This window comes from Kwoniella shivajii, chromosome 1, assembly GCF_035658355.1.
Source record: "Kwoniella shivajii chromosome 1, complete sequence".
In the NCBI taxonomy this organism is placed as follows: Eukaryota; Fungi; Basidiomycota; class Tremellomycetes; order Tremellales; family Cryptococcaceae; genus Kwoniella; species Kwoniella shivajii.
Window position 1 is genome coordinate 2,091,267 of NC_085908.1, and position 17,804 is coordinate 2,109,070.

Genomic DNA, 17,804 nt, shown 5'->3' on the forward strand with positions numbered 1-17,804 from the left:
AAAATTGTGCACAAGTCACTCCTTAATTATTAAGACAATTATAGTTATATAATACCTTGTATCCGCCATTCAGATTGCTCACTACACTAATGTTGTAAGATGACAATGAGCCTTCCCTATCTATCCGTTACTGGACCTCAAAATTTCCATCCGAAATTATGTACGATTGGAACTGCCTGCAAATAAGATCAAATCAATGAGAATGTCCCAAGTCAGCGATCCCCCAATAACTCTGGCTGAGCGCTGTATTGGAAAGGAACAGGGTGAACTCACAGTATTCGCACCGGGTTTACCTAAATCAGCTAGATAACCACGTTTGATCTCTTGATATAGATTTTCAGGAACTTCCCAAGCGTCTTGAATGACTATTTTCACTGACTAAGTGAATTGAATGCTCACAGGATCAGCTGAGATCTGGAATCTGGGGTCAAGAGGCTTTAGGAAGTGAAACAAACATTTGGTATGTCCTCTGCGTCTGCCCTCATGATTTCGCTATCACATACGAATCCAAGAGATCACTCATGATTTAGCTTCACTTCTACGCTACATCGGAACATGGCCACGAGAAGTACGTACCCTGATTTTCTCCAATGTGGATCTAGAAAAAATGGACAGGGTCAACTGACATTCCTCGACCTCGCAAAGGGAATGACCACTAACCGTCTGACCAACCCCAAAGAGGTAAACAGCTTTCCAATTGATTTACATCGATAACTTTACCACTGGCTCTCATTAGAGTGGCTATTGTTCTTGAAGCAGCTTGAGAATCGTATCCTCTATTTTCGACTGCCCTATAGTGATTGAAAGATATCAACCAGTCTCAACAACAATCTGTTTCGAAATATACGTGTTGATAGTTGTGATTCTTGAGAATGGACCGATAGTTCTCCGCCTAATTACTTACATTTTCAAGTAATCTGAGAATCTGCAGTGTCCACCAGCTCGCTCTTTCCATTCATCTTCAGGAACACCAGGTAATCCCCAAGGGAAATCACATTCGATCATCAGAAGCATACCACCATGTTTCAATACTCTCAAAATTTCATTGACGATATATTTCCAATCACGGATCTTTACATTCAATCACGACACAATCAGCTTTCGTTACGTACGAGAAAACCACTCGGTCGACGGGAATCATACTCACACCCATCACTATCAGTCTTGAATGAACCAAATCAAAACTTTCATCTGGGAAAGGTAGACCTTGAGTGATATCATTCTGGACGAAATGCAGATTCTCAGGTAGATCGTTATCCCTTTGTACAGGTGCCAAATCTGTCCCCTACTTTGTACATTCAGTATGTCTGCAAGAGGGGAGAAACCCGTTCGGGTGCGAAATGATATTCACGACCCATTCGACGCTGGGAAATTCTTGAGCCATCTCGATCGTCCTGTAAGAGCAGCAGACAATGTTCAGCACAACTGCAGTACTCCATCTTTTGGGAAACAGCTTACCAGATACCAGTGCCTGCATCACATAGTCGTTTTATTTAGCTGCACTTACCCTCGATATCTGAAGCATAAACGGGAGATCAGGACTCACCACAACCTACATCCAGTCCTCGAGCGCCATCGAATAGATTACGATGTACCGGTGCAAGGTAATTTTGATCGGCTTGGACAGCTTTAAAGGCTCGATGTTGGCATTCCAATCGCTACGATATATATAACGGTCAACACCGATAATTCAATTGTGCTTGACAAAGTAGTTGAGTCGCTCACCTGCAATTCTTGCTCGTCTGGACAGCTGGATTAGCGCACGACCCGTTCAACGAAAGGGAGCTTACCGTTCGGTAGCTATGGTTCGCATAAATAAATCACCGTAATGATCAGTCTTGAGCATCGCTGTCTGTGATGAGATCGATGACGACGTACCGAGTAATCGTCTGTGGTCAAGGGTATGTTAACTGAAAGAACTCTCGTTGTTGATATTTCAGCACGACCTACCATTTTGAGCTTGAAACCTTCTCCCTCCATCTTCTAAATATAATTGTGATCAGCACACAAACAGTCCTGTTCGGTTGATTTATACTCGACCAGTACTGTGCTCACCCCTGAATCTATGAGCGATCGGTACACGTTCAGCCCTGGCGTTACACTAGCTCTCATTCGTATCCGGAATGTCCACTCACACCCTGTCGTTCATCGTGCTAGTCATACTGAACGTGGAGAACGTTCCAGTGGGACTGGGAGGTACACTCATACCGTCATCTGAGTGCCCGTTATGTCCATTATCGGTCATTGGGATTGCATTACTATTGGGATGGGCAGCTCCATTGTCGGTTGGCAATGGGTGCCCTCTCGTTTGTTTCGGTGGCAATTGTGGGTGTTGAAGGGAAGCCTCATCAATTCCTTGAGCATGATTGACTTTATCCATCTTACAGGATTCTCATCTGGAGTTCTGTATGACGATTATAAAAGCTTGAGGGAAAGTATGGCAGCTATGCTCTGATATTTATGTATATATAGCTCAATGTCATTAATGATGGCACCAAACTAACAGCAGAAGAGTCGCAATCCATGACCTGCGCCCTTTCTCTTCGGAAGAAGTTTTGAAGGTCGAAGTATGTCAAAAAGCTTCTGCCCCACTTTCACTCATGTCTACCCGTCGAAGTTTCAGTATGAAAGGTGGGGTGAGATGGATCTCACAGCGAGGAAAGGGCGCGTGCGTCTCGTCATCGGGGGGACAGTGACAAGGACAAACAAGGTAAACAAATACCGCGTTCATTTCATGTCAACAGTCGAGTCAAATGTCCACTTCTTTTGATGGAGAAAAGGAGGATGAGAAAGGGGGAGAATCAGTGTTTCATATTGATGATCAATGCCGTGTTTACCCTGTGCTATGATCGATGCACGGTCCCTTTGTGTGTGTGTGTGTATTATACTTGACCCGAAGTCCGGAGATACTGAGAGAGGCCCTTGCACCTTTTTCTCGATTGTTTGAGAGATATCAAAGAAAAAGCACGGTCCCTCCCCCCACTTCAAGGCATTAAAGGCATACGAAAATAATAAACCCCTCGTTGATCGGGACCTGAAACGGATGACCCCATGTGATGACATCATGGTCGCACTTTATTTTCGGTTTGATCAATGTTTTGATCATTCATTCATTCATCCATCTCGTATCAACAACCAGCACGACATCTAGCTCAAAAGCAATTCAGGTATATCTTTGACCAAGTCCCATTTGCGCTCCACAGTTCTCTACTTCGTCTTGAGCGCATATATTCGCAAGTTCCACGATTTTCATCACTCGCTTTCAGCTAAGACCGGTCCCGATCTACCGGTTATTCTTGTTCCAAATGGTCAAAAGAGAAGCTTCCACCGACAACCTCAGTGAGCCCCTATCTGCATGTTCACTTTAGAAGAGTCGAAACTCATACCAGATGCACTACAGATAGTCCACCGAAAAGACGAAGGCGATCATCGACTTCTCCCTTGAAAGAAGTGTCCACCCTATCTCACGCGGCGAGGGAATACGGTCCGCAATGGAATGATTGGCCAGCACCTGCTCATGCCATGGAGGAAGCAAGAGACTTCATAAGGGATATGTATGCACTTTTCGTAATTCACCGATACGGTGTTGGCTGATCAGATGCACAGAGTCAGTAATAAGCGTTCTGTATTGATCGTACCAGATAAAGATGCAGATGGATTGTCAGGTATGTGTAGCAATTGACAAGATCTGGACTCATGCTGATGATTTGGCTATTGATTTATAGCTGGAACTATACTGTATCAAACTTTGATTCACATGAATCATCCTCCATCGCTAATATCAGTCCACCATCTTACGAAAGGAAATAACGTTCATTCCGATTTTGAGCGAAATCTTATGGATTCATCAGGCGCGGAAAAGGTAGTCGTTTTAGATCAAGGTAGTAGACCAGGAAGATCTATAGTACCTCCTCTCCCGAATCAAAAGGGTAAGAGAGTTCTGGTAGTGGATCATCACATGTCTGACGAGGTGAGCTCTGCATCTTGGTCTTTGAGTTACGCAAACAACATAAGACGAATGTACAGGAAATCTGAGCTTATCTCGATCCCTTTAATAGTGGCCCGAAGGATCACAGGTCCTCACCGCATGTAGATCATCTCCGATAGCCACAGCAGCATTGTTGACCTATCTACTGCTGAGGGATTTACATCCCAAAGTGCACGAGGAAGAAGCTTGGAGAGCTGTTGTAGGAGTAATAGGAGGTATGAGGCCATTTTGCATTTTCCATCCAATCCTTGTGTGCTCATTAGGGATACTTGACCGATAGACTTGGGAACGTCGGTTCCTAAATGGGGGACTGGGCCATGGCCTTCTGAGCTGGGATCGGTATTTAAAAAGTAAGCAGTCGTGACTTCGAATTGCTATTTCCAGTCTTGCTGACAGGTGGTTCGTAGATTGGGCTCAAAATCATTCAGCGAAGCTGTCTCGGGAGTCAATGCTCCTCGTCGAACAGCCGAATATAATGGCGAGTTATTTCTATCTCCCTTAGATCCGTATCTTGTAAAGCTGAAGATCTCGATCCACAGTTCCAAAAGCGTGGGATGTAAGTCTTTTACTGAATTACAATTTGACTTGAACACGAAAATTGACAGTTTGTGATGATGTCAGATTATGTTAAATTCCAAAACTCCCTGGGATTTAGCTTCAAACGCATTCCTGAAACTATGTAAAATGGATGTGGGAGATGAGACTGCCAAATGGGCTAGAACACGTTGGTCAAGTTTTTATTTCCACCTCTCTTGCTTGGACTTAAATATACTTTTTTCAGCGCCGAGATTCTCGAAAGATGGTAGAGTCGCTGTTTGTACCATACATACTGCATTTCAAAGTGAGTATTCGCGTGATTCATCAACGTACAAGGATCGAGTAAGCTGATATAACGAAATTTAGTTCACCCGGTTATTGCTACTCGTTGGTCTGGCACTCTAGGAAGGAAAAGTAGTAAATTGCTTATGGTCATGGTGAGTTTGGCTTGTGGTATAGATGAACCGAGAATGAGCTGAGCTGATTGTATTTGTTGTAGTGCGCAAATACAGGTTTTCACGCAGATCAAAAGGTCTCTTTCTCATGTAGGATAGCATCCAATCTTCGATCATTACCAGAAGGTCAACAGCGTGAGTTGTACTCCGAGGATATTGCAGCCGCAGTTGCAACACGACATAAGGCTGATGTGATCATCGTGTGTATATGTATGAATAGCGAATCTCATCGCGTTACTGAACGAATACGCGGACAATATACCAGGATTCAGAGAAAGGGTGGGAGGTGATTATGCTAGAGGACACAAAGAAGCTACAGGAGGTATAATAGCAAAAGTGAGTTACTTCGACCTAATTCATGGCTATGGCTAATGGGATCGTTTGTCACATCTGTTTAGGCAGAATATAATTTATTATTGGAAGAAATGGGAGTTCCACAACCTGGAACAACGGTGAAATCAGAAAATAACGGTTCTTCGCCATCTTCACCTTCACCTAAAAAAGTTAAAGGAAAGATCATAGATCCTAAACAATCAATTGGTGGGTTAGATAAGTTTTTCAAAGTAAAACCGAAAGTGTAAAAATGAGTATCTTTGGTGGTCTACTCGTGATGTAATAACTGTCTATCTCGTCATGACATGACGAATTGTAACGAAGATATATATGTATAAGATGTACGAATACATCACGAGAGTATTAATCGTATTTTGTACATTCCTTTGATATGTCAGCTGGTGTTATGACATATGCAATATGCTCAGGTCCCCGGAGTGTTCGGAGTTGCAGCGGAAGAGAAAGTCGAAAATGTACTCTATAGTCTTAAAAGTAATCGTCATCCTGACTTCAGCAAAAGCATTAAGAGATGGGGTGATAGACGGGTTTGGGACCTTTCATGAGATCGTCAGCGACATCCTTTCACAGATATTGGGAAAATGAGGTAAATTCCGCTTATGTCACGGACAACGATGCGATCCGGACCGATCTTTTGAGATTTCGGTTAGGCGTTTATGCCGATCAAGCCGGTCTCGCAGTGATATGAACCGCTTTACTCGTACGGTTTACGGGAATCCCGTGAGGGGCGTCATTCAGGGGGTCCAACTTTTCAATATTGTCACTCACCTTTGCTGCTGACGAGAGGAGAGGCAAGGCATCATGAAAGCATGGGGGTTGTCATTCCTGTCATATCTCGTTATAAAAGAGTTATTTGGCTTCTGGGCGAGCATGATGACTAAAACATGGTATTCCAAATGTGAAAGAGGGCAATTTGGAATGTTGATCCTTTTCCTCTGATTCCTGTTTGTAAAAGGCGTACATGCTTATCCCTTTGTGGTTTTCCCTTCTGGATTTTCAGGAGAAATGAACTGTCAAGATGATCATCGATCTGAATAAGTTATCCATCGGGTTGAGACGTAGTTATATATAACTTGTTTTAGCGCACTTGTTGTCAATTGTAGAGATTGCAGTAAGCTTTGGCGTGAGCAAAGGAGGCTTTCATGAAAACATTACTACCCATTCGTAGCCCAGTTCTCATCGCAAAAGAAAGTTTAGTACGCCAAGATGATGATGATCTCACCCTTCCAATTGAGCACATGGGATCCTATAACGTTACATACGAACATCGTGGGTTACCTACCTACCCGATGGGTGAATGATATTTCGATTTGTATGTAACCGGTAAAAGATCGCCGATCGTTCAAATCATCATGAGATCATTTGACATGAGTTAACAAACCGATATTTTTATCGATAGCGGGTAATTCAATAATAGGAAAACAATTTTCCTTGGATGATGTGAAATCTTAATTATTTATTGATCAAACCCTCACTCTCACTGCTCTCTTTGGCAAATGATGAGCAAAGAGTATGTCTTGGTTCTGGTGCCTGCTTTCCGTTGAACTTCCCACACGTACTCACTATGAAAAAGGATTTATATATTTCCCATAAGTTTGGTCAAATGTCCTGTGAGCGGGCTTCACATGAGTAAGGAGAGGAAGGAAAGAAGGAAAGAGAGAGCGTGCAAGTTTTCAAAACTAACCTATTCCCACTTCGGATGGTCCCTAAGTGTTTATGACGATATCTCATTTTGCATTACCGTAGCGAGTGAGTGAGCGATCTTCAATAGAGTTTCCTTTTTTGGATTTTGACCTGGAATCTTGATAAACAATCTTTATATAAGTCGTAGTAATCATGATGAGGAAGAGAAAAAGAGTGTCTCGATCGCTGTTCGCAAGTCAACTTTTTATATATCAATAAATAAAGCCTACAGAATAATTTGTCAATATCGAAATCTCAAATCTGTCTTTGCCGTTCTATAAATTCGCTTGATCTGCTAGTTTAGGTGCTTTTTGGGAAATTTAGACACATATCCAGAGTGAGTCGTAAAGCTGACTGAAAATATATACAGTTGGAAAGTTTAGCCCGATGCTGATTGGTATCGTAAATAGGTTGATAGATAAAGATGTCTACCAAAGTTGAAGCCAATAGAACTTTTGGTTCAGAAGGTGTAATAACAGATAATCCTCCACCTGCATACGCCAGGGGTCCTGTTGGACAGGAAGAGAAAGCAGCAATCGTCCAAAGTGATGTACCAGTTATAGATGGAAGAGGTGATCTCAACTTTGCAGATATCCTTAAAGGAACAGCTGCGAACCCTCTTAGTACATTTGAGAAAAAAGCAGCTTTGATCAATGCGTAAGTGCTCTCATCCGACTCAATTCGACTTTGTTCTCCTTGCGGGGTGCACAGTGCTTCCCAGTTGCCGTGCCGTCAGAGCTGATATTCATTTCCGGATATTATCAGTGAGATCGATCAATTTGGTTTTGGAAGATACCAATTTTGTATTTGGATGTTATGTGGTTTTGGTTATTTCCTTGATTTAGCTTGGGCTCAAGGTGTCGGTCTTGCTTCGTCTGCCATCTAGTGAGCTCCAATTCCGGATCCCTTCTATCCGACAACAGGACGTTCTTTGATCTGACAATTGCCTGCAGTCAAGAGATGGGCGTTCCACCTGGACAACAAGGTATCATCTTCTCTTGTGCCAATGCTGGTCTTGCGTGAGTTATGACATGATTTCTTCATCACCCTTTCACAGCAGGATTGGTGACTAATCGAATAACTGGGATCATGCGCAGTCTTGGAGCTCTTGGTTTCGGTCTCTTGGTCGACATCATTGGACGAAAATGGGCATTCAACTTGACATGTCTGATTTGTTCAGTGTTCGGATTACTTCTGGCTGCGCCCAAATACAACTATGGAGCTATCTGTGGAATTTATTTCTTGGCATCTATTGGATTAGGTGGAAATATCCCAATTGACGCTACCATCGCATTGGAATTCCTACCTCAAAGAAGAAGATACTTGGTCGCTTTATTAAGTTTGTGGCAACCTGTCGGAGTGGTCTTTGCATCCGGAATAGCATATGCCACAGCGGCCAAATACAGATGTGCAACTGATTTGTTATCATGTCACGATCCAACTTTAGCTCCAGGTGCGGCATGTTGTACCGTATCATCCAATATGGGTTGGAGATATAATTCAATCGTGTTAGGTGGTGTCACTTTAGTCATCTTCTTTGTACGATATTTCATCTTCCCTTTCCACGAATCACCAAAATTCTTATTGGCAAGAGGAAGAGAAGCGGAAGCCATTGAAAATTTACATAAAATAGCAAAATTCAATAGAGCTCCTCCACCCACTTTGACCGTTCAACATTTCGCTGAAATCGATCAAGCTTCTTCAACGTATTCAACTGAAACTACTGCTGCTCCCAATGCCAAAGCCGCAAATGTAGTAAAGAGGTTCTTTAGAAATTTCAAGAGCTTGAAAGGTCTTTTCTTGAACAAACTTCAACTGTTCATCTTTTGTTTACTCGCAGTTGCATACATGGTGTGTTCTCTCAAAACCTTTTATTTATTCCTTTGTAATAAAGGTTTACAACGAATAAATTGACTAATACAAATGTCATTATCTCAGGGAGATTATTGGTCATTCAATTTGGCTGGAGCTTTCTTACCACTTATTCTCCTTCGAAACAATGTCTCAAATGGTCAAACAACAGTCACAGACACATACAGAGAATACGTCTACATCTATCTTCCAGGTATCATCGGTGCTGTAATTGCTTTGTTCTCCATACAACTTCCTCTTGTCGGCAGAAAATGGTCCCTGGTCTTCTCAGCTATCTGTCAAGGTTTAGCGATGGCCATGTACACACAAGTCAAGACTACAGCTGGATACGTCGGATTAAACGCTTTTGAATATATCATGCAAACTGTGAGTGGCACGATTTGATCTACCGTGAAAGGCTTTCATCACTCCATTCACCTTTACTCCTTTCTCTATCTGTCTACGTTGAATCTATTCTGTCATTCTTTCCTCATCAGATCAAAGGCTAATATATTTCGAAATCGTAGTATTTCAACGCAGTATTATACGCTTCTGCGCCCGAATTATTCGATACAGCCTATCGAGGAAGTGCTTCAGGAATGTTATCTTGTTTAGGTAGATTAGCAGGTAAGTGTTGTTTTATCTTAATTTTAAATACACAAGTAAGCTTATAAAATCACAAACAAACTAGGTATCGTCGCTCCCTTCGCAGGTCAGAAGTATCTCGCTTCAGGATCTGGAGGTATCTTGTGGTTGGGTGCAGGTGGAATTTGGGTAGCTGCATTGATGATGGTGTTTTTACCCGTCGAAATGAGGGATAGGCAAATGTTCTAGATTTCCGCCACCAAAAGCGTAATCTACAAGTAGCATCCATCCATCTTATCATTATCTCTTTTGACTTACTCTACTCTACTCTACTACTCACTCCCCTCTCTTACTTTTCTGATATATGGATTCAACCGGTTTTTTATTGATTCAATTACTACTACACCACCGAAAAAAACAAGTTTTTTTTTTTACTTCGAATATCTCCTCATCCTAAAATCAAAATAACCCTATTATAATCTTGTCGTATCGTATCGTATCGTATCGTATCGTATCGTATCGTATCGTATCGTATCGTATCTATCTCTTTGGAAAATCAAACAAATATAATCTTATCTATGATATGTGGTATTCGAGATATGTACGGCTACCCTTACGGTGTATCAACTGGTTTATATGTTCTTTTCGAGCTAGCTAGTCATGCATTTCGGACCCATATATCATAATTGCTTCTACTGTGACTTCCAGTACTGCTGGAATATGATAATCTGCTTTTGATACGGCTTTCTGACCCACCAAAACTGAATAACAGGCATACGGCACAGATCATATCCTGGCATGTCGCACGACCCATCTTTACTTTGTTCAAGAACAAGGGTTGCACCATCACTTGTCATTCACTCGCTACGTCTTACACGCATCCCGACTTAGAAGAAATGAGAAAACAACCTTAAATTGAACATAATTCAGAAATTTCTGTATGAATCTCCTCAAATTTATAATTTATAAATTACAAATTACAAAGCATTTAAGAAATCAGCATCACCTTGAACTTCTTCATTAACCACATTATCTTCGTCTTCATCATCTTCATCTTGTTGTTGTTGTTGTTCTTGATGGTGTTGAAGTATATCCGAGTTTATATCGTTCAATTCGTGTTCATTGTGTTCTTGAACGAACTCATCCGCGATTATAGAATTGGTATTATTGATCGAGTTTGACGGTGAACCTAAATTGTTTGACGACAAATCTTTCTTGATTCTCTTAGGTACAGGTGTAGCTGCTCCACCTGGGAATTCAGATACGGATCTTTTACCTAATTTTCTAGCTCTTATGGAAGATCCAAATGACGGTCCAAGTACGTGTTCAGTAATACCACTCAGGCCAGCCAAGGGATTGCTGGTTGAGTGCGAGAATGGATTGGCCAGGTTGTTGATCGCATTTGACGTTGATGTTGATCCTGGAGTTTGAGGTAGTGGTACTGGACTTGTATTGGATGATGAATTTGGAGTTTCATCTCCTCCTGGATTCGCCGCCGCAGTCAATCGATTCAAAGCTAACAATGTTGCGTAGTCACTATTGTTGTTGTTAGTTCCTTCACCTAATCCAACACCAATGCTCAAAGTGGCTGGATCTAATATTGATTGATCAAGTTCCATAGGTTCTTCGGTTGATATTTCTTTATTGTTGATGTCTTCAACTTCCTCTTTGCTCAAAATCCTGGGATTCGCTTTCTCCTTGGCTTCTTTGAGTAATGGTTTAAGTGAAGCGTATATTCCCATGGACATCACATCGGATAAATTTGGTAGATTTGAGTCATCATCTGGGATAGGTGGATTATCATATAAACCTTTTGCCCATTCAGTATTTTCCTGTTGTACCTTCTCATCAACGTGGAATTTGTACAACACAATGCCTGGTGCACCAGATACAGGTAAGCCAGAAGCGTCTTTCGGTCTGAGTAAAGGGAGAGTCGATCGTTCCCATAGATGAAAGGGAAGGTGGAAGGTTGGATTGGGTTGCTTGGGTCGACCCTTCTTTCGTGCTCGAGCATTCATGTCTGCCGAATAGACGTCGAGAATAGTGAGCAATTGGCGAGCCTGAAAAGTATACGTTGTAAAAGTCAATGTCAATATCCAGATCCAGATTATGGCCTAAAATACAGTCAAAACCGCTACTGTACTCACCATAGGACTTAACCAGAACTGATCAATGACCTCGTGAGCCTCGGACGCTCTCTCTCCACAAGTCAATTTGCGATATGCTTTCCACTCTTCTTCCGTGTATTCTCTTTTCGGATCAGGTGAATCCGTGGTGGGAGCGGCGAAGTCTATCGTGAGAAGGGTACGATATAGAGCCCTTAATTTGCAAACGTTGAGAGGGGATGAATCGAAGGCTGCAAACCGACGTGCAAGAAGCTGAAACAAGGGAGACCAGGTAAGCTTCACCGCTGTCAGAATCACAACAAGTCCGCTTACCGATTGTTGACGACGATATGTATTCTGTTTCCTTCTAGAAAGTTCATCTCGATGGAGTTCGCCTCGTTCACGATGTTGTTGCTCATCGTATCGTTTCTGACAATATCGCTTCAGCAGATTATTCAATATGCAAGCTTAACCTGACGGGCAAACTTACGCATAGTCTAGCCCAGTATATGTTGACAGCAGCAGTAATCTAAAAGAAGACAAACGGTCAATGGAAATGATACCGGCATACAAGGTTTCGAAAGACTCACTCTCTCCCTGTCAACTTCCGGTTCATCATCACCCAGCGATACTTGCCAAGATTCAACGCAGTCTTCTATCACTTGATCTACGAAAGCTCTGACTCCCGGAGCAGCTACATCTGCTCGGAAATCCGGCCGAAACTCGTCTACTCCGTTCACTGATTCTTCTGCTTTAGGAGGTATGGAAGTCGGATCCGGTAGGTCTCTCGTTCCATTTGACATGAAATTTGCTACTGGATATGCGACTCCTAATCTCCGATTGGCCATTTGATGAATGAGGTGCTAAATGTACAACAACGGTGTCAATACCAGTCTGAAGGAGCAACCAAGACAGTAAAGGCTCAGTGACGGAGGAGACAGATTAAGACTCAATCTAAGAACTCACCTCCACCCTAATACTTCTCTTCTTCCTACCTTCCAATCCTCCCAGCTGACTATTCTGTCCATTCTCGGCCTCTTTACGAGGTTGTTCCGCCTGAGGTTCACTTGTCGGTTGGTTCTCACTCGGTTGATGCTTTACTGCTTTACCTTTCTTCTCCTTCTTTCCTCCTGTAGACTTTGAAGATACCAACAAAGCGTTGTAACGAGATTTCATTGATTCATATTCTGTTCTAAGGACGAAAGGTGATACTTCAGGATCCAGATCTGACATCAATAAATCAATCGATGGAAATTAGCGTATTTCGTAGTGTATATCCCAGTCTATTCGAAGGGGCCAAAAAGGGGTCAAGGTTAGCAGAAGCTAAGTCACGTACAAGCACTGATGAGGCCATTTCCATTCTCAGTTGCTTTGAGTCGTTCTTTGATGTCCTCAATGATATCTAATTCTTTTTTATTACCTTCACCTAGAGCTTTGAGGTTCTTCGCCAAGTTCTGGATTGCATTAGGACTGTTCAACTCATCCAAGATATTTCGATTCGATGCTATCTGTTCGATGAGTGATGTTAGGCCTTTCTCGATGATTGGTATCACTGGATTGGGCTGAGGTAGTGAAGGTGTAGTGGATGATGTTTCTTCGGTTATGGTAGAAGTGGGTTGACCAAAATTGTTTAGTGTTTGAGAGTTTTGTTGTACTGTTGCTGTACTAGCTGATAGTCCAGCATGTTGATTTTGATCATTATTCAGTTGAGATTGAACATGACTTGGAGGTGGATTAGGACCGTTGATGACTTCTCTTAAAGAGGCTAAAACAGCTTCGGCTGCTACGATATGATTCACATCATCATCATGTCCATGTTGACCTCCATGGTCATGCTGAGACGATTGACCGTGACCATGTTGTGTCACATCATCTTCGAGGTCAAAAGTGTGGTCTTCCATGATGATGACAGGATGGGTGGACCAGTCAAGTGGAGGGGGTGTATGGGAAAAGGGTAAGGTAAGAAGTAGGTAGGTGATGAAAAGAGAGGACGATGATGATGGTGGTAGGCGTGCTAAAAATGGAAGAAACCCATTGTCCCATGAGTGGAAAAGATGAAGAAAAAGGGGGGTTATTTCATTAGTCGGAGTATATGTGAGCAAAGTATATAAGTTATACATCGAGTGTGGCACTTTTGTTTTCCTACAGGCGACGAAGAGACGCGCTTTGAACCCAACCTCTCTCTCTCTTCTTTTTTTGACTTGTATACCTGGAGAGGTTTGTTGTTGAAAAAAGGCATGAATGCGAATATCACAACCGCATAGACCGCTTGATATCCTTTCACCATTTTCCTGTCAACTTGCTTCAGACCGATTGTGAGATCAGGAATCAGAAGATCAGATCCAAGTGTCTGCAAAGCCCTCAGCTCAAATCGATTCGCACATATGATGTCTCAAGCTCAACCTATCAACTCGGAAGTCCTCAATAGGGTGAGTAGTGAGCAGGAGTCTAATGGGGTATCTGTAACACATCTGACATGTCTGCTGATCCTATGAAACAAAAATCCATAAAATTGATTGCTTCAATCACTCTTCTCATTAATCGATAATTTCCCTGATCATCTTTCGATTTTCGTCTTTCAGCCATTAGTCGTTTGTGGACCATCTGGAACTGGTAAATCAACACTGTTAACCAAATTATTCGCCGATCATCCTGGACAATTCGGATTTTCAGTCTCTCATACAACGAGAAATCCTAGATCTGGTGAAGAGAATGGCAAACAATATCACTTCGTGACCAGGGATGAATTCATGGAAAGAGTAGGTAATGGAGAGTTCCTGGAATGGGCTGAGTTTGGTGGTAATTGGTAAGTTCGCCTATGTTACGGAGCATGAATCAAAAAGTATTCAGTGAGAGGCGCTAATCTCAATTTTGACTGCTCCATCAATCTTTTCAATCGTTATGTAAATGAACGCACTCCAAATCTCCAAATCTCTCCCTCCTTTCCCCGCTCTGGTCACTGTAGTTACGGAACTACTTTTGCCGCTTTAACCGCATTATATCCTCGACGATGTATCCTTGATATCGAATTACAAGGTGTATTACAATTACGATCCAAGGCGTCATTGCAAACACCACCTTTAGATCCAGTCTACTTGTTCTTGGCTCCTCCCTCAATTGAAACTTTGAAAGCTAGATTAAGTGGACGTGGTACAGAGACAGATGCAAGTATAAGGAAAAGGTTAGATGCCGCAAAGGCAGAAATCGAATATGCGTTACAAGGTAAACATGACGTTTATATCGTTAATGAGGATTTAAAGATCGCAGGCGATAAGTTGGAAAAAGTAGCTATGGGTTATCAAGGTTGGAAAGATTGCGGTGACAAATTACCTGAATTCGATGTAAAAGAATTAGAATAACCTGCTTCTTATGACGACTTGGTATTTGGGAGACGAGGAGCATGAGCTGTCATCATCAGCCGAGCTTTGATGGACAGTTGATTGATTGCGACTTAATATAGCTATTGCCTTCGATATCAAGATATATATCATATATGCATGAGGATATACCATTGAAGCTTGAAAATCACTTCATACTTTTATCCTGACACTACACGTCCCCTCATGTGGGTCGAGGCTAAGCCTCTCCTCTTCCTCCATTAGGTCCACTGCGAGGCATCCCTCCAATCTCAGGCTCGTCTACACGAGACATGTTTCAGCTTGATCCGGGAAGAGGAACAATCCTTCAGAAGCTATGAGACGTCACTCACCAACATCAAGTCTACCCAGTTCTTGAGCATCGGCAGCTTCTTCCTCTTCTTCCTCTTGCCTTCTGATAGCATCCTGCTCTTCCTCGTCAACTTCCTCCTCGCCCTCTTCATCATAATATCTACGGTAAACAATCGACGTCAGCATGAGGTAATCTGAAGAATCAGGTTTCTGTCTACTCACCTATCCTCTCTCTCGTTCACTGGATGAGGTCCAAAAGGATTGTCACCACCGGCTCTCCTACGTGAAGGTCCAGAATCGGACACGTTCATATCTTTCATCAACCTCTCCAATTGAGCTTTCTTATCTGCGTCTGATTTGGCAGCTCGTTCAGCTGCTAAACGGTCAAGTTCAGGTTTGTAGTCGCTATTGATGGAGGATTTTGACAATCAGCTTTTGATCTCGTTTTGAGTATACATACGAACCAAGTGGAAGGAGATACACTCACGTCTCGTACTCCTTCCTTGCCTCCTCGACAGCATCGAAAAACGATCTCATCCCTTCTCCCGTCATTGCACTAACTCCTACAGCCTATGGAGCATTTAATTTTAGATCAGCATTGTACCCTATTTGCTCAGTCCATTCCTTCTAATTAGTTTGATAACAGATTGACTCACCCTCAAATTGTTATAAAACTCTTCCAAGACTAAACACATACTGCTCATCAAGCTGTTCATATAACTACTTTCACCATGTTCATTCCTTGAACTGTCATTCAAGGCGGCTTGATAAGCTTCAAAGTCTTTCATCCAGTCAATAGCGAAATCATGAGGTTGAATATCTGTTTTGTTGAACACTATTATAAATGGTAATCGTGTTTTGTATAATATCCTATGAAGTTATAAAAACGCATACAATCAGCGTCGATCGCAGGTGAGGGATATGAGTTGCTCTCAAAAAGGTAGCGAGAAACTCATTCTGACTGTGCGAAACGGGAATATACTCACGAACAAGCATATAACATGTTACTCATGAAAGTAGCAGGAGCAGTCGTTCTTGGAGTATCGACGATATACGCTACTACTGTAGGTAATGATGATGCTATAGCATCCGTTATAATAGCTCCTGAAGCCGACCAAGTGAAGATTTCTATTTGACCCGGCGTATCCACTAAGATGTAGCTAGAAGAGCAGGTATTATAAGCGTTCAGAAGAGCTCAGCGTGAGGCCGTAGTGAAGACTATGGGATAGCAGAAAAACTCTAACTCACTCAACATCTTCCGCTCGTTTCTCAACATATCCCAACACTTGATCAAATTTAGTTGTGAACAGGTTCAGCGCAGTGAGGATACCACCATTTGGACCTAAGTTGTATCTTTTGTCAGGAAGTCAATCAGCTGAACACTCGCAATTTGATTTAAGACGTGCTCGTTTACGAGAAGTTGGCTTACTGCTTCATGACCTCTTTGTAATCTACCGTATCTCTTATATCTATATTTGCTGAATAAGGCATATGCGATACAGCAGGATCTAGATTTAGTATATAAGGTGGAGTTTTACGTGAATGTAAATGCGAATTTAATCTTTGCATAAATGTCGTTTTACCCTTTGTTATCCGATTAATATCATCAGTATGACTAGTCTACGAGTGAAAAACATCGGGATGAAGAGAGTTGGGAAGCTGGAATGGTGGAGGGAGGGAATTAGCGACATAACTTACGGATCCTGCCATACCTATACAGATGATGACTACAGGTTGTTTTTTGGACCCTTCTGAGGGTGAAGAAGTGGAAGGACCAGCTTCAGGTGATGTCAATTGTGTCGTCTCTGTCATATTGCCTTGACCCGTTATTTGGTATGATGAGAAGGTATTCAATGTCTTTAGTAGTCTCAGAAATATCAAGATAATCAAAACATGAACCGAGGACAAAGATGATGCCGCAGAAATCCGGATGATCCCGGAGATTAACCTTGATCTCCATCTCTCATATTGCCACCATCAAAATAGGCTGCATTCCGCCTACCTACAGGGCAACGCTTCCGGGAGTAACGGTTTAACAGTCACAGATGAATGTAATATGGGATATTCAGCTACATTTAAGTCATACAGATTTATAATAGTATCTATATTCTACAGTAACCATACTGCAGCTGAAACGCTTATTGAAAGGGGAGCTGCTATCGCTTTCACTTGATTTACGCAAAACAGACGAGCTTTGGCAGAATTGTCAATACTTCCAGAGGAACCGGTTGTTTGGGCGGTAGTTGCGACGGCAGTAATGGGTAGATCTTCATGAGTCGGTGTAGGTCGATCCCATCCGAATGAATAACCCTGTAAATGGTCAAATCAGTCGTGAAATAAGCTTTTTGGCTGTATAAGACTCTATATTGAGTTTTTGGTTTAATAAGGCTTCCAAAGTTTCAAAATTGGGTAGATAAGACATTTCTTCGCCGCCGAGCGTCATTTCGTACAACTACTTCTCTCTTCTGCGGTATATCTCTTCTAGCTTCAATCTCTTTCAGTCTCATCCAGATCTCTACATATACCTTAACAACCTACCCCAGTCTTTTCAGGTTAATATAATACAGACTCTGCTTGCACA

General features: G+C 42.2%; 6 protein-coding genes across 6 annotated transcripts; 3 read left to right on the forward strand and 3 right to left on the reverse strand.

Annotated features, from left to right (window-relative positions):
- Nucleotides 1-137: 137 nt before the first annotated feature.
- IL334_000789 (uncharacterized protein) lies at nt 138-2,380 on the reverse strand (the record flags this gene model as incomplete). The annotated part of the gene is made up of 14 exons (XM_062932553.1): nt 138-176; nt 274-378; nt 456-492; nt 577-598; nt 661-791; nt 905-1,071; nt 1,148-1,285; nt 1,352-1,394; nt 1,459-1,471; nt 1,547-1,658; nt 1,726-1,742; nt 1,951-1,983; nt 2,056-2,063; nt 2,136-2,380. The coding sequence occupies 14 exons, from the start codon at nt 2,378-2,380 to the stop codon at nt 138-140; spliced, it is 1,110 nt and encodes a 369-aa protein (XP_062788604.1).
- A 925-nt stretch (nt 2,381-3,305) lies between these two features.
- Nucleotides 3,306-5,561, forward strand: IL334_000790 (uncharacterized protein; the record flags this gene model as incomplete). Its single annotated transcript, XM_062932554.1, has 14 exons — nt 3,306-3,339; nt 3,401-3,554; nt 3,607-3,665; nt 3,726-3,970; nt 4,059-4,203; nt 4,269-4,338; nt 4,396-4,466; nt 4,528-4,544; nt 4,610-4,712; nt 4,770-4,829; nt 4,892-4,962; nt 5,025-5,115; nt 5,201-5,316; nt 5,379-5,561. 14 exons carry the CDS (start codon nt 3,306-3,308, stop codon nt 5,559-5,561), a joined length of 1,419 nt encoding a protein of 472 aa, XP_062788605.1.
- A 1,877-nt stretch (nt 5,562-7,438) lies between these two features.
- IL334_000791 (uncharacterized protein) lies at nt 7,439-9,699 on the forward strand (the record flags this gene model as incomplete). Its single annotated transcript, XM_062932555.1, has 7 exons — nt 7,439-7,671; nt 7,780-7,899; nt 7,968-8,033; nt 8,112-8,865; nt 8,953-9,252; nt 9,393-9,492; nt 9,557-9,699. 7 exons carry the CDS (start codon nt 7,439-7,441, stop codon nt 9,697-9,699), a joined length of 1,716 nt encoding a protein of 571 aa, XP_062788606.1.
- A 728-nt stretch (nt 9,700-10,427) lies between these two features.
- On the reverse strand, nt 10,428-13,456 carry IL334_000792 (uncharacterized protein; the record flags this gene model as incomplete). Its single annotated transcript, XM_062932556.1, has 7 exons — nt 10,428-11,510; nt 11,598-11,828; nt 11,889-11,984; nt 12,046-12,084; nt 12,146-12,418; nt 12,522-12,781; nt 12,892-13,456. 7 exons carry the CDS (start codon nt 13,454-13,456, stop codon nt 10,428-10,430), a joined length of 2,547 nt encoding a protein of 848 aa, XP_062788607.1.
- A 486-nt stretch (nt 13,457-13,942) lies between these two features.
- Nucleotides 13,943-14,914, forward strand: IL334_000793 (guanylate kinase; the record flags this gene model as incomplete). The annotated part of the gene is made up of 3 exons (XM_062932557.1): nt 13,943-13,984; nt 14,138-14,361; nt 14,521-14,914. 3 exons carry the CDS (start codon nt 13,943-13,945, stop codon nt 14,912-14,914), a joined length of 660 nt encoding a protein of 219 aa, XP_062788608.1.
- A 217-nt stretch (nt 14,915-15,131) lies between these two features.
- Nucleotides 15,132-17,035, reverse strand: IL334_000794 (uncharacterized protein; the record flags this gene model as incomplete). The annotated part of the gene is made up of 9 exons (XM_062932558.1): nt 15,132-15,193; nt 15,265-15,383; nt 15,446-15,628; nt 15,711-15,793; nt 15,880-16,093; nt 16,210-16,383; nt 16,472-16,576; nt 16,653-16,807; nt 16,922-17,035. 9 exons carry the CDS (start codon nt 17,033-17,035, stop codon nt 15,132-15,134), a joined length of 1,209 nt encoding a protein of 402 aa, XP_062788609.1.
- Nucleotides 17,036-17,804: the final 769 nt, after the last annotated feature.